At 41.6% G+C, this 12,500-nt stretch overlaps 1 protein-coding gene across 5 annotated transcripts in view; it reads right to left on the bottom strand.

Moving 5' to 3' along the window:
* The window catches only part of LOC149070925 (uncharacterized), a 35,725-nt gene extending 30,221 nt beyond the window's left edge, over positions 1-5,504 (bottom strand). Inside the window, exons 1-2 of one of the 5 annotated variants that reach the window (XM_089248626.1) lie at positions 5,425-5,504; positions 1,690-1,937 (exon numbers count right to left, since the gene is read on the bottom strand). In XM_089248626.1, the coding sequence (XP_089104752.1) occupies positions 1,690-1,864 (175 nt within the window). In that variant the 5' untranslated portion in view covers positions 1,865-1,937; positions 5,425-5,504. Of the gene's footprint in view, positions 1-1,689; positions 1,949-5,277 lie in introns of all 5 variants that reach the window. The other 4 variants (XM_089248625.1, XM_089248624.1, XM_089248629.1 and 1 more) reach the window with 4 other exon arrangements.
* Positions 5,505-12,500: the final 6,996 nt, after the last annotated feature.

The following is a 12,500-nucleotide window of genomic DNA, read 5'->3' as shown; positions in this document are numbered from 1 at the left end:
TAGGATTGCCTACATATGTGCATTAAACCATGCTTCATTGGTTCATGCACAAAAAATTATGGTTGGTTACTTTTTAAATAAACCTCATATACAGTGTGTTTTGCAAACTTCTAGGAGAATGAGAATGCACGAAGATGAATTCCTAAGCAGATACTGTAAGGTATATTGATGGTACAACTTTGCTATCATTTTATCATTTTTGTTATACTATGGTCATTTTCTGCACAGGAGGGATAATTAGACGGGACCAAAAGTATATTGCAGATTCCGAAAGACAGCATTCAACGTCTTTTGCTCCTTTTTTATTTTTTACAACTTCTGTAACCTTGATACTTTCAACTGAATTTCCTGGGGGAAATTAAAAGTTTGATATAATGAGTTTGGCTTATAACAAGAATCTTGCTATAACAAGTGATTTTTTCAAATAGCTAATGTTAAAGATAGGAGAAGTAAAAGTGCCAATATCAGCCAAAAACTTGTCAAAGGCAAATAAAGTTGCCAATTACAGCCAAAGAAAATTGTCAAAGGCATTAATTTATAAGTCATAAAAATAATTACAATTCTTGATTTCAAAAATTAAAGTAAACCTCACTGAAGATAAAGAGGGGGGGGGGAAAGGAGGGCATTTTATAAAGAAGTTGGGACAACCAAAGTTACAGAAATGTACTGTGAAGTGCAGGTCATATGGTCACCCTATACGCAGTCATTCAAGTATTATTTCAGCATCGATAGGAAGGGAGGGGTTTCAGATTTGCTGAGTTTTTATGACAAGGGGGGGGGGGGGTTTCAAATGTGTTTCGCGTGTGCCAAAAATGAGAAACCCTTTTACTACTTTGTGGGCACCTGAACTAACATTTTTCCTATTGATAAGTCCCCTACAGAGCCACTTTAGTGATCTCTAAATGTTTTGCGAATCCTTCAAGTGCTCTGAAAATGTGTCTGGCTGCTTAAGTGCTTGCTCTGGAACTATGCCACACGTCACTCAAGCAATCTGTAACTACGCCGCAGATCACTTAAGTAATCTGGGAATGCAATCTAGGTTACTTGAATGATGTAGCAATACTGCATTGGGGGACTGTCTAAGTGCTCTAAAATTGTGTCATGTCACTCAAGGGACCTTTAAATGTGTCATGGATTGCTTAAGTGTTCTGTAACTGAGTTGTGGGTCGCTACAGTGATCTGGAAAAATATGCCATGGGGCAGTTAAATGCTCTGGAATCGTGCCAGGGGTCACTTAAGCGATCTGTTAATGTGTCGCTTATATATATAGTTCATTTTTATAAAATTAGGTTTCAGGAGGCTGCCACATCAGATAATCAGAGCCACATTTGGTGCGCGGGTCATAGGTTTAACATATATCGCTTAGAAGGTGGGTCACAATGAATTTCTTCAAAAGAAATTTTGAGTTGCATTAATAGCCCTTAAATAGCATTGAAATTAACAGAAATTTTGATTATAATAACATAAGAGCTGACAAAATTTGGCTGACATGGGGGTGTCAAAAATAGCTAAAAATCTGACATAATAATCGAATGACATCATATACACATTTCTGGCCTGCAACCAGCAGAACTACTGCATATCTGCCCTGTAGATTGAAAAAAGTTGTGCACCCTTGCCATAGGTGAAGGATGTCGAGTATAACATGTCATATACAAGGTGATTTCAATAGAAATTAAATATTAATACCTGGCTGTTCTGTTTGGTAAGATGACGACTTGACATTATCTTCTGTTGTACCAGTGACTGAACTTTCTGGAAAACTTCCTTTATCTAGCGACGATGTGGCATTTCCTCTTGTTATAGTAGTTGCTGAGCTTCCAGGTAAAGTTTTGTTATCTAGTGATGACTTCATCATCGCCATTGCCTTTTCATATTCCTTTTTCACTAATGCAAGTTCCGCTTCTAAACGGGCTCTTTTGATTCTCCTTTCAAGACTAGAAAGGGTCTAAATCAATGACAAGGACACTAGAATTTTAGAATATTTGATTCGAAATACACTGAATTCCAAATAAATATTTTTCAACAATTCAAGTAATTAACATATAGCAGCAAAATTTGATAAAATTGAACTACAATTTATCACATGATTTTAGTTATCACACGAGTGGTGCCATAGAAATACAAAGGTTGGGTTGCCTGGATAATGAGTATTCTGCTATCTAAGCGACTTCAGCGTCCCAGAGCGAGGAGGGGGCCATACTGACAGTGGCATATATAAATGGGGGGGGGGGGGACACTAGTAGGTTATAATCCAGGGCGGCAAGTTTGGAGGTGGGGGCAGAAAATTTTTTTAACGAGTGGTTGCAAAATTTATATAGCTCACTAGACAGCAAGGAAGTAAGTCAGTGAGTGAACAAGCAAATGACCTAGAGGGTTTGTAAGCGTGTGAGTGAACAAGAGTGTGCAGGCACGAAAGTGACCAAAAGAGTAACCTAGAGTGTATGCAAGCATGTGAATGCCCAAAAAAGTGTGGAGTGTGACAGTGACCTAGAAAACATTGATTAGGTCAGTGAGTTTCCAAAAGAGTGATCAAGTATGTAAATGGCCAAACGAGTGACTTTGGGAGTGATGAAAAGAGTGGCCTAGAGCACCGGTGCTCCGCAGAGCTCTTTGTGTGAACTCTCAGGGGCTCCGTGGCCACTCGAGGAAAATAATTAAAAAAAACCAGTAAATTTGAAAAAAAATAATATTTTTTAATAATAAAAAGAAGTCAGTAAATTTGATGAATAAATAAAAAATAGGACTACAGGGCTCCGTCATAGCAATTATACACCAGAAAGGGCTCCGTGGGTCAAAACAGGTTGAGAATCGCTGGCGTAAAACATTAGAGTGGAGTGCCCAAAAAACAGTATACAAATATGTGAAGGACCAAACGAGTGACCCAAACTGTGTGAGTATGGGAGTGATAAAAAGAGCATGCAAGCATGTGAGTGACTCAGAGACGGAGGTATAGGCTTATTTACAGGAATGTGGGCTATGGTCCATGGTGGCAATTGAGCCGTCAAGAAAATTAGATCAACATGGGAGGAGGACAGCAAAATTTGTGTAGTTCACAGGAGGTAAAATCATAAATGATCCTCTGCGTACTGATAATATTGCTTCTTGCACATGGCTTACAAACCTAGGTGGCACCAGCTGGGGTGGGTGCACCACTATCCCTCACTGAACCACTTCTCTAAATTAAAGAGATCAGAACTGAAATACAAAAAATGAGACTCGCACTTCAACACATTTAAACCGCTTAGCACTCAGGATCTATAAATCTTAAATTATGTTTAAAGTTAGGAATTTTACTCAGACCCTTGGACCTAACCTCAGAGGCAGATTTATTTATTCGTTTGCTGTTTGTGGGCTATGCATATTTTGCAGCCCTTCTTCATCACTCATTTGTTAAATTTGTCGCACCTCTGAACTAACTACCCTGGGCCCGCTTAGCCCTCTGCCTGTAAGTATGTCTGTCTCCAAGTCAGTCTTTTGGTCATTTCCGTGCAAACACTCTTCGAGTCATATTTTTGGTTGTTCAATTACCAAACTCTAGAGAATTATTCTTTAGGGCATTCATACGCTTGCACACTCCCTAGATATTTGGACACTCATTGACCTGGTCTCTCGTTTTCTTTGTTATTCATGCTTCCATGCTCTTTCGGTCACGCACAGACCTTGTTCGTCTCTCTCTGAATCATTCTTATAGTCACGGGCATGCTTGCACTCGGAGGTTCCCACAGATCAAGTTTGTATCATGACCTGACCCATCTTAGAGGGCCTCGTTAATTAAGTTTGGGCTATGACCTATAGCTCGAGAATTGCTGGTTGTAAGTGGATTTGTATGACCCATCTTGGAAACTCCCGTAAATCAAGTCTGGGTCACAACCCATAACCAATTCTTTTCTTCTCTTGCTTGCTTGGTCTCTGCTCTCTGGGTCACTCTTTTACGGTTAATGCTTGCACATTGTTTTTGTCACCCTTTCTTTCCTCACACTCTAGGCCAGCGAAGTCTTCATTCAACCTTTCTCGAATTGCAAACACAGCTTATGTTTATCATCAAATGATCACCTCTTAGGGCAAGGGTGTTCAACCTTCAGAAGAGCATGGGCTACTTCATTTGGTTTGTAAACATGGCAACAGCCTCATAAGTGACCTGAACATGTCCTGGGCCACTGAAGTGATCTGGAACTGTACCGTGGGTAACTTGAGTGATGTGAAACTGCATTGCAGGCTTTATAAGTGTTCTGGGACAGCGCCACACATCACTTCAGTGATCTGTAAATATGTTGTGAATCACTTAAGTGCAGTGGGCATCTTGAGCGATGTGGAACTGTGCCACAGGCCACTTAAGTGCTATGTAGCAGTGTCATGCATCACTTAAGTGATCTGTAAATGTGTCATGCATCACTTAAGTGATCTGTAAATGTGTCACACGTTACTTGAGTGATTTAGCATGATTGTGTCTGGAACTGTGTCACTGGTCACTTAGTGAGCTGTGAATACACCATAGTTCACTCAAGTGATGTGTAACTGCACTGCAGGCTGCTGTGGATAAGCAGTTCTTCTGGAACCATGCCGTGGGTAACTTGAATGACGTGGAGCTGCACCAAAGGTCATTCAAGTGATCTGTAAAGATGCAAAGAATCCCTTAAGTGATCTGTAAATGTAGCGCAGAGTTTATTTATTTTTTCAAAATTAGGTACGAGGCCACGGGTCATATCACACGACTCCAAGGGCAACATTTGGGTCATGGATTGAGCATATATGTCTTGAGGCAACATTGACATACATATGTCCAAAATCTGCATAATTGTAATTCTTGAATGCCACTTTCACACGGTGTTTTATTGAATCGGTGATAAAGTGCTCGTGAGAATGAAATCAGCATTGAGCACACTTGGTGTTTCAGGAAGTAACATGGTGCTCACAATCAACAGGTTGAAGATGACTACTCGCAGAGATAGGTTATTGAGTTTCGCCACTCTTCTCCCATTCTACTCAAATTTTCTGGACCACTCATTTCTCAAATATGCCACTCCTTCGAACCTGCCACCCTGGGCCATCGTCCACACTTAACATCTCCTCCCCCCGCCCCCGGGTGAATATGCCTCTGCCCCACCCCACACAGCTACAAACTTGACTACGCCACTGCCAAGCAATATAACAAACTATGCACATCAAGATTACGCCCGTGGAATTCGCAAAATATTGATGGTGAATTATTGTTGTTGTTTTTTAATTAATTATAAACATTACACACACAAAAATAAAAGCTGTTTGAGGACCTACCGGACCGTTGGTTGCTGAACTGCTCATTACTTTAAGGGAAGAACAAATGAAATTCGAATTGAGGGGGCGACCAATGAATAGTGAATGATGATGATGCGAACCAATCGAATGCACGAAAATAAAATGATTTTTTATTCGTCAACGTACCATTTAAGAATAAAACTTTAAATCTGCCGCCATTCTGCTTTTGTTTACTGGACTTCGCTCTTCTGTCTCAGATAATGGACTATGGGAGCAGAACTGAATAACGGATCGTATCTCGCAGAAGACAGGAGCCTGCAGTAATATATTATATGACCATACATCCCGGACTTTTCATAATTTTTTTTTTTTTTTTTTTAACAAAATTTTAAATGAGCTCGTTATATTCACTGAAATCATGTATATACAGAGTGCCTCAAATTCTTCCGCCAAAATCAGAAGGATGATAATACACGTTAAGCCGGGTTTTCCTAGGAGCAGGTTTCCTGTGCCGCGCGCAACGTGATTCGCCCAGCGCGACACGCTGTTTCACTCACCAATAACAAAATCAGCATGACCGTTTTCCTACAGAGCGCGATACGCCTCACGACAGCGTTTTACGTCAGGCTTGATTGGCCGACTGCTTCTGGAGGAGTCAAATGCTTCGTGCGCCATGGTTTTGCCATGATATTCTCTTCACTCGTGTGTGCTTTCTGTCCCTTCTCTTCAAACCGGAGCATGCAGATGACAGAGTAGCTGATGCCGCCCTGATCTGATGCGCCACGCTAGGAAAAAATAAACGCGTAGCGTGATTATGTAACACGTTGCTGCCGTCGCGAAATTATACTGTTCGGTTCACGCGGCGGAAAACACTTATTCCTAGGAAAACCCGGCTTTATCACCGTACTCTTGCAGAAGGCCGAAGCCCGCAGGGATAAATCACATGACCATACGTCCCAGGATTTTTATCAAAAAAAAAAAATATTGTCCCGTTTGTTTTTTACAAAATTTCTATGTGAGAGTTTGTTATCTTCACTGAAATCTTGGCAGACTGAAGCGCTGGGCCGACATAAGAGCATCGTGGATTCAGGGAGCACTGTGGTGATCGCGAGCAACGGGTTGAAGATGTCTGCCTTATGGTTTACGATCGCACACGAGAACGACTATAAAACTATGTGCTACTGTATTATGGTAATAAAAAGTCATTTGGCAATAAATTTGGACAATAAACCACCGAGAAAAATTGTAACTGTGGGGGTTCAAGGGCACTTAAAGGGTAAGAACGACTGCTCTACAATCATAGCGCCCGCAAGACAGGCCTGACAGGACTCCAGCCCCAGAATGATTTTTATTATTTTTTGTTTCCTCTGTCTGTAAGTTCACTAGAGGGTCCCATGAAAAATCTGTCCTGGAGGCCTGCCAAAGGGGCAAACATTATTTTTCCACCCCCAGAACTTTAAAACTCGATAATTTTGTAATGGTGTTCTTTGTTCCAACCTAAAACTGTCACCCCTTGAATTTTTCCGCCCGGGGCAGTTGCCACCCTCTAGTTATGACCCTGGCCCAGGGGGCCATATCTACAATATCTATGCGCAATTCACCACAATGGAAGGGCTGTCAGAGCAAGACAATCGCTACTCAGAGCCGGCCGCAACTAAATACTTTTTCAGATGGGGGTAAGCATGAACCCCCCTCCCCGTGTAGTTTTGAATACGTCGTTAAAAGGGAGAATTTAGCAGCGCCCAGGGCACCAAAATCCACCTGCACTCTTGTCTTTGGGAGTCGAAACCCTAGGCTTGTGTGCATAGGCAAATATAGGTGGTGGGTGGGGGGTGTATCCGCTTATTACAGCCTGTGGGTTCCACGTCTGTAAGACAAAATATAGTATACAAGATATACAGAAGACTGGATGTTGTGAAGATATTTAGTATTTGAGATGTTCATTTTTTAAGGAAGGAAAAAACTCATCTCTGCCTCTACCGGGAGTCGAACCCGGGTCCCTCGATTGCCGGACGAGTGCTCTGACCACTAAGCTACAGAGGAGATAGAGATTTTCCTTCGCTAGAGCGTATATATGCCGAACGGAACCGTGCAATGGACGGTGAAACCGATCAGCTAATAGCTCATGGACGACGAGCTTGTATTAACAAGTGGAGAGCGACATTCATGTCATAAAAATATAGTATAATGAAAGTATTTTTATTTCGTTTTGGGGCCCGTAAAATTTAGCGGTCCAGTGCGGCTGCGCCTTTCGCATTTGCTTCGATCCTGGACACATTGCTTGAGTTCCATATAGTCCTGTCGATATTTACAATACAGTTTTACTCCCGAGATATCAGCCTCCTAGATAGTGGTATCTATGAGTCTTTGGAAATACCTTTCGTCGCCTTATATAATGTACGTCAAAAGGGAAGGACATCTTTTACAGCGAGAGCAAAAAAAAATCATAAGACTGCCATTGAACCAATGTTTCCCAACCACTGGGACCCCCTGATGCATTCATACCGGGCCGCGAGTGATTGGCCGTTTCATTTTTCCTCATTCATTTTCCGTTGGTCGTGTGTTTCCCCAGACCTTCGACTCACAAAAATGAATAAAACCGGGCCGCGGGCTTGAAAAGGTTGAGAACCACTGCATTGAACAACGACACATATACGTGGCACCTTTTTTTTATCCTTTGATGTTCTCAATATTTCGAAAAAAAACAGTTGATGTACAAGTTTTCCATAATAAGGCGACGCTATAAACCAGTGGTTCCCGAACATTTCAAGTCGCGGAGCACTTTTCACAAGAAAACTTTATGACGGAGCATTAATTTCGACAATATTTATACGTTGGTGCCTTATATATGTTACGGTAAATGTTATGAATGTGCATAATAACCGATATAAATCCGGTGATTATGTATAATAATCGATTTATCACATTTACCCTAACATATACCAGGTGTTCCTCGAAAAGCGTCGGAAAGTGAAAAAATTCTGTGAGAATTCCAATATGGAAAATTGTGTTGTATTTTTTTTTAATAATGATTGGAGGGAAATATAAAAGTTTTTTACGCGGTTCCCAATTACAAAAACAGTGCGAAACCGTTAAATTTGTCAGAATTGAGGAAGAAATTTATAACGAAAAATTTGAAGACAATTTTATTCAGATTTTATCGATGATTAAAATTTTTGATTTTTACCACTTTTTACGTGATTTTTAATTTAAATCGCAAAGTGAGTCGGTAAAAAACCAAAGCTCCAGCTGCTGACATTCCGACAAAATTTCCTGTTGAAACAAAAGGGCAAATTTCTGCTAATTTATACCGCAATTTATGTGTAAAATTTATTTAATTTTCGTAATTCCCTCAAATTTCATTTAGAATGAAATTATCAGAATTGAACTTAAACTGGCGATTTGCTATATAAAGCTCTTAAATGGGCCTCAAGGTGAAACACCTCGTACAAGTGCGAGGACCACTCTGATAGGTTTTAGCAGCCCTCAGAGACGGCATAACTATTGTTAAGTTGATTTATATTTACATGTATTGAAAGAACACTAAAAACATTCATTTCTAAGATCTTTTTTTGCTTTGGGAAAAAAAATTTCATTAAAGTTTAAAACATTGTTCTGAGTATCGTGGGGTTTTTCGAAACTGCATTTGCGGAACCCTAAATTGTTTCAAAGAAACAGAGCCCCACGGTAACCAATCAGTGGCAACAAGAGTGGAACAACCTTGGTTTCACTATTGCTTCCTAGATTGAAGGGCGTGGACATCCGCTTTCGTTCTACTTTGAATCATAGGCGGAGATAGACTTGGAAGCCTGGTGGACGATGATGTCAATTCATATACTCACTTACTCATTGATCAGTCGACTCCACATTTGACGCTGGGCACCCACTCCCCGTATCTCCGCCCATGCTTTGAATGTCCAAGGACAGCCGCTTTCGTTCTGGTTCGAAGGGCTTGGGCAACCGCTAATATGTGCGGGTTATACCAGTCATTTACGTTCGTATGCGTGCCTGGCCCGCAACTACTATCGGTCTTGTTTGCGGGGCAGGAGTGCCGCACTCCTCGCTATTGAAACTCCGCCCCATAACTACTTTCGAAGTTCGTATCATCATCCATTTGGATTCTCTCTGTGTCTCTCCTCCACCCACCCCTCTTTTTAGTTGAAGAAAGGCAATTCAGATCGATCTTCATTTTGATAAGGATTCCGGCCCTTCCCGTATGTGAAATTATGTTCCCATGTCCCGTTTTTGTGCTATGGATATCCTTCGCTTTACGCGATCTCACTTTACGAGGTTTTTCATGACGCGATCATTTTGCATAACAATTAATCGAGTAAAAATCTCGCACCAGAGTTATGATTCCTGTCGTCTTTCTGATGTTTTCATTTCGCGATAGAGTGGGATTCTCGTGGTCCTTCTGTCATGTATATCTCGTCATAAATACAGTATGGTTCACGTGATCCTTCTGCTATGTACCTCGGGTGCTCTGCTGGTACAACATCGGGTTCTCGTGGTTGATTATATGATAACTTCGGTGCATAATTTGTGCCGCGGGCTACTTAATTCATATGGAAATGTGCCGTGGACAGCTTGAGTGATTTGTAACTACAGATCACTTAAGTGATTTATAAATGTGCCACGGATTACTCAAGTAAGTGATCTGGAAGTGTGCGATGGACTACTGGAGTGATAAAAATATATACCCCGGGCGCCCTGAGTGATCTGGAAATGTATCGCGGGTCGATTCGACCTGCGAGCCATATATTGAACATGAATGCTATAGATACTGTACCCGGTGGCGCAAGTAAAAACGAAACAAATCACAAACAGTGAAAATTAGCACAAATTACAAAACTATTTCCAAGAAATTTTATTTCTACTAATCTATTCATTCATCTGGAATTTTTTTCTACGAAAGAGAGGATAATCAGGCTAATAGAATGCGCAAGCGCATGCGGATACTGGCACCAGGATTTTGCGAACTTGGTGTGCGTGTCATACTTCTTAACTGTCAGTTGACGAACTAGCAGCGCCGGTGGTGGTGGAAGGAGCTCCCGTCGTTGTCGAATTCATCGAGCTGTCGTCCGTAGAAGTTGCGTCACCCCCAACAGAACCAGCTTTAGCGAGTGCGTCAGCTACTTCAGCCGCCTGAAATAAAGCGGCACGAACAATGAATCAATGCAGTCAACCATTGGTTTACTAGCAGCTAAAGTGCTGAAAAAAAGTTTAGGGATAACCGAAAAAAACCGCTATATCTTCAAAACTTAGAGGTCTCGATGATGATTTCTTTCACCCACCAGTCATCATTAGGGGGTAGCCCTCAACGCGGGGTAGAAAAAGAAAGAGTTACAGCATACTCGACCGCGCCAATGTTGGCCGACCAACTCCTAAAACCTCTCTGGCGAAAAGCCTCGTGTGTTCTCACACAAAGTCGGTGGAAAAGCCTGTTATTGGCGGGAGGGGGGCCCAAATGATTGGTCCGTTTTTCCCTTTTTTTTTCTTTCCCTCGTCTGCGGAGGGATCATCACACCCTTACATATCAGAACCCCTCCGGTCGTTTTCTCTATCGTCCCTTACTATGTGCGGACATCTCTTCCTCGAACCTATGCAGTTTTTCGTCCTAGTCGAAATTCTTGTACCCCGTACCTCTTCATTCTACTATGAGCGCAGCCTTAGACAGTTTTTGTACAGGAGCATTATCCTGTTGAAACATGTTTTAAAGTGTGAAAGGTATTGGTTTGAAGCCAATTCAGTGGAACCCCTCGAGTGGTGATTGAGAAGTTCTTTTCTTAGTCCTTAGAGCACTTGCGTGACATTTTGACTCACGAAGCGTAGAAGTGGTGCGCAACACGAAAAGAAGCAAGAAGAGTTGGTTGATGAATTTAGACTGGGCGCACACTGGTTACACACGACTAGACAAGATTTTCTTGACACGCATGCGTGGATCCAGTGGGAGGCGATCGCCCCTGCCAAGAGCTAAGAAAATGAGGGGGAAATTTATGTCTCGTAACATACGGGACGATCAACGACCCCCATAATTGTGTCTGCCTCCACCTCGTTCCCAGCTGAAGGTGTCTGCCTCGGCTCCATTCGTAGCTGAAAATATCTGCCCGCAGACGAATCACACAGGGGACCCCAAATTATTTAAGGTTTCACGATATATTTAATTATTTCTTTCATTAATTCTTAATTTCCAATCAATTCTGGAATTCTTTCACTAATTCTGAATTTACACAGGGGGTGCCGAGATTATTTCTCTCACTAATTTAAAATTTTCTTCTGTTCTGAATATTCATCACTTCGAAATTTCCATCAATTTTTGTCTTAAATTGAATCGTTTTTTCAGCATTCTTGTATATTCTGCAATCGTAATGAACTCTTGGAAATAAAATTCGGCAATTCTCAAGTAGTATAAGTAACAAAATGCGAAATATATCAAAAGCAACTTACCTCCTGTAAGCAATGGAAAAACAAAATAGAGTTTGAGAATTCTGTGGGATGATAATATACAGGATGCCTATAATTGAAGTTTGCGTGTTCTGTGTGAACTATCTACACCAGGGGTTCTTAACCTTTTTCAGCCACTACCCAAAATCAACAACACAATTTGCTTCGCGACAATTGGGACTGTTTTTGGAAATTAGTGAAACCAGTGACCCAATAAATGCACTTATAACAGGACCATAAACGGAGTTTTATGACTCATTTATTAACCCCCTGCCGGTCAAGTTTGGGCCATGACCCATTACTCAAGAAGCCCTGGCTGCGAGTGTGTGGGGATTTGAATTTCTCTGGGAAGCCCCTGAGTATCAAATTTGGATCGTGACACATAGCTCAAGAATCCCTGGCTGCAAGTGGGACCCATTTTGGAAGTACCGCGACTCATAGGTTACGAACCCCTGGTATACACAGCCTTAACTACCCATTATAAAACTATGAAACTTTAGGAGTCTTCAGTGGTGAGGGCAACGTGATAACCTTTAGCGAAGAAATGGAAACGGTTCTCCCGCCATGAACCTTGAGCAGTTTGGTCATCCACTTGAAAAATAAAATCAGATGTGTGTCCTGCGATTCCCATCTAATTGCGAGTAAAACATTCTCTAGATGTGAATGTCGGAACTAAAAATTTCGTTTTGCTCTCAATTTCCCCCCCCCCCCCCCCATCCCTTCACTGAGATGTCCCTAAACTTTCGGCTCTAAAGCTTCTCTCATAGCTTTCTGATTGGTAGTTAAGTCTGTAGACAGCTCAGGCTACGCCAATTTTT

This window comes from Pholcus phalangioides, unplaced genomic scaffold, assembly GCF_987345545.1.
Source record: "Pholcus phalangioides strain wild (caught in Gottingen) unplaced genomic scaffold, Ppha-v1.0 ptg000020l_1, whole genome shotgun sequence".
In the NCBI taxonomy this organism is placed as follows: domain Eukaryota; kingdom Metazoa; phylum Arthropoda; class Arachnida; order Araneae; family Pholcidae; genus Pholcus; species Pholcus phalangioides.
Note: the sequence above shows the minus strand (reverse complement) of the source record. Positions and strands in the feature narration are given on the sequence as shown.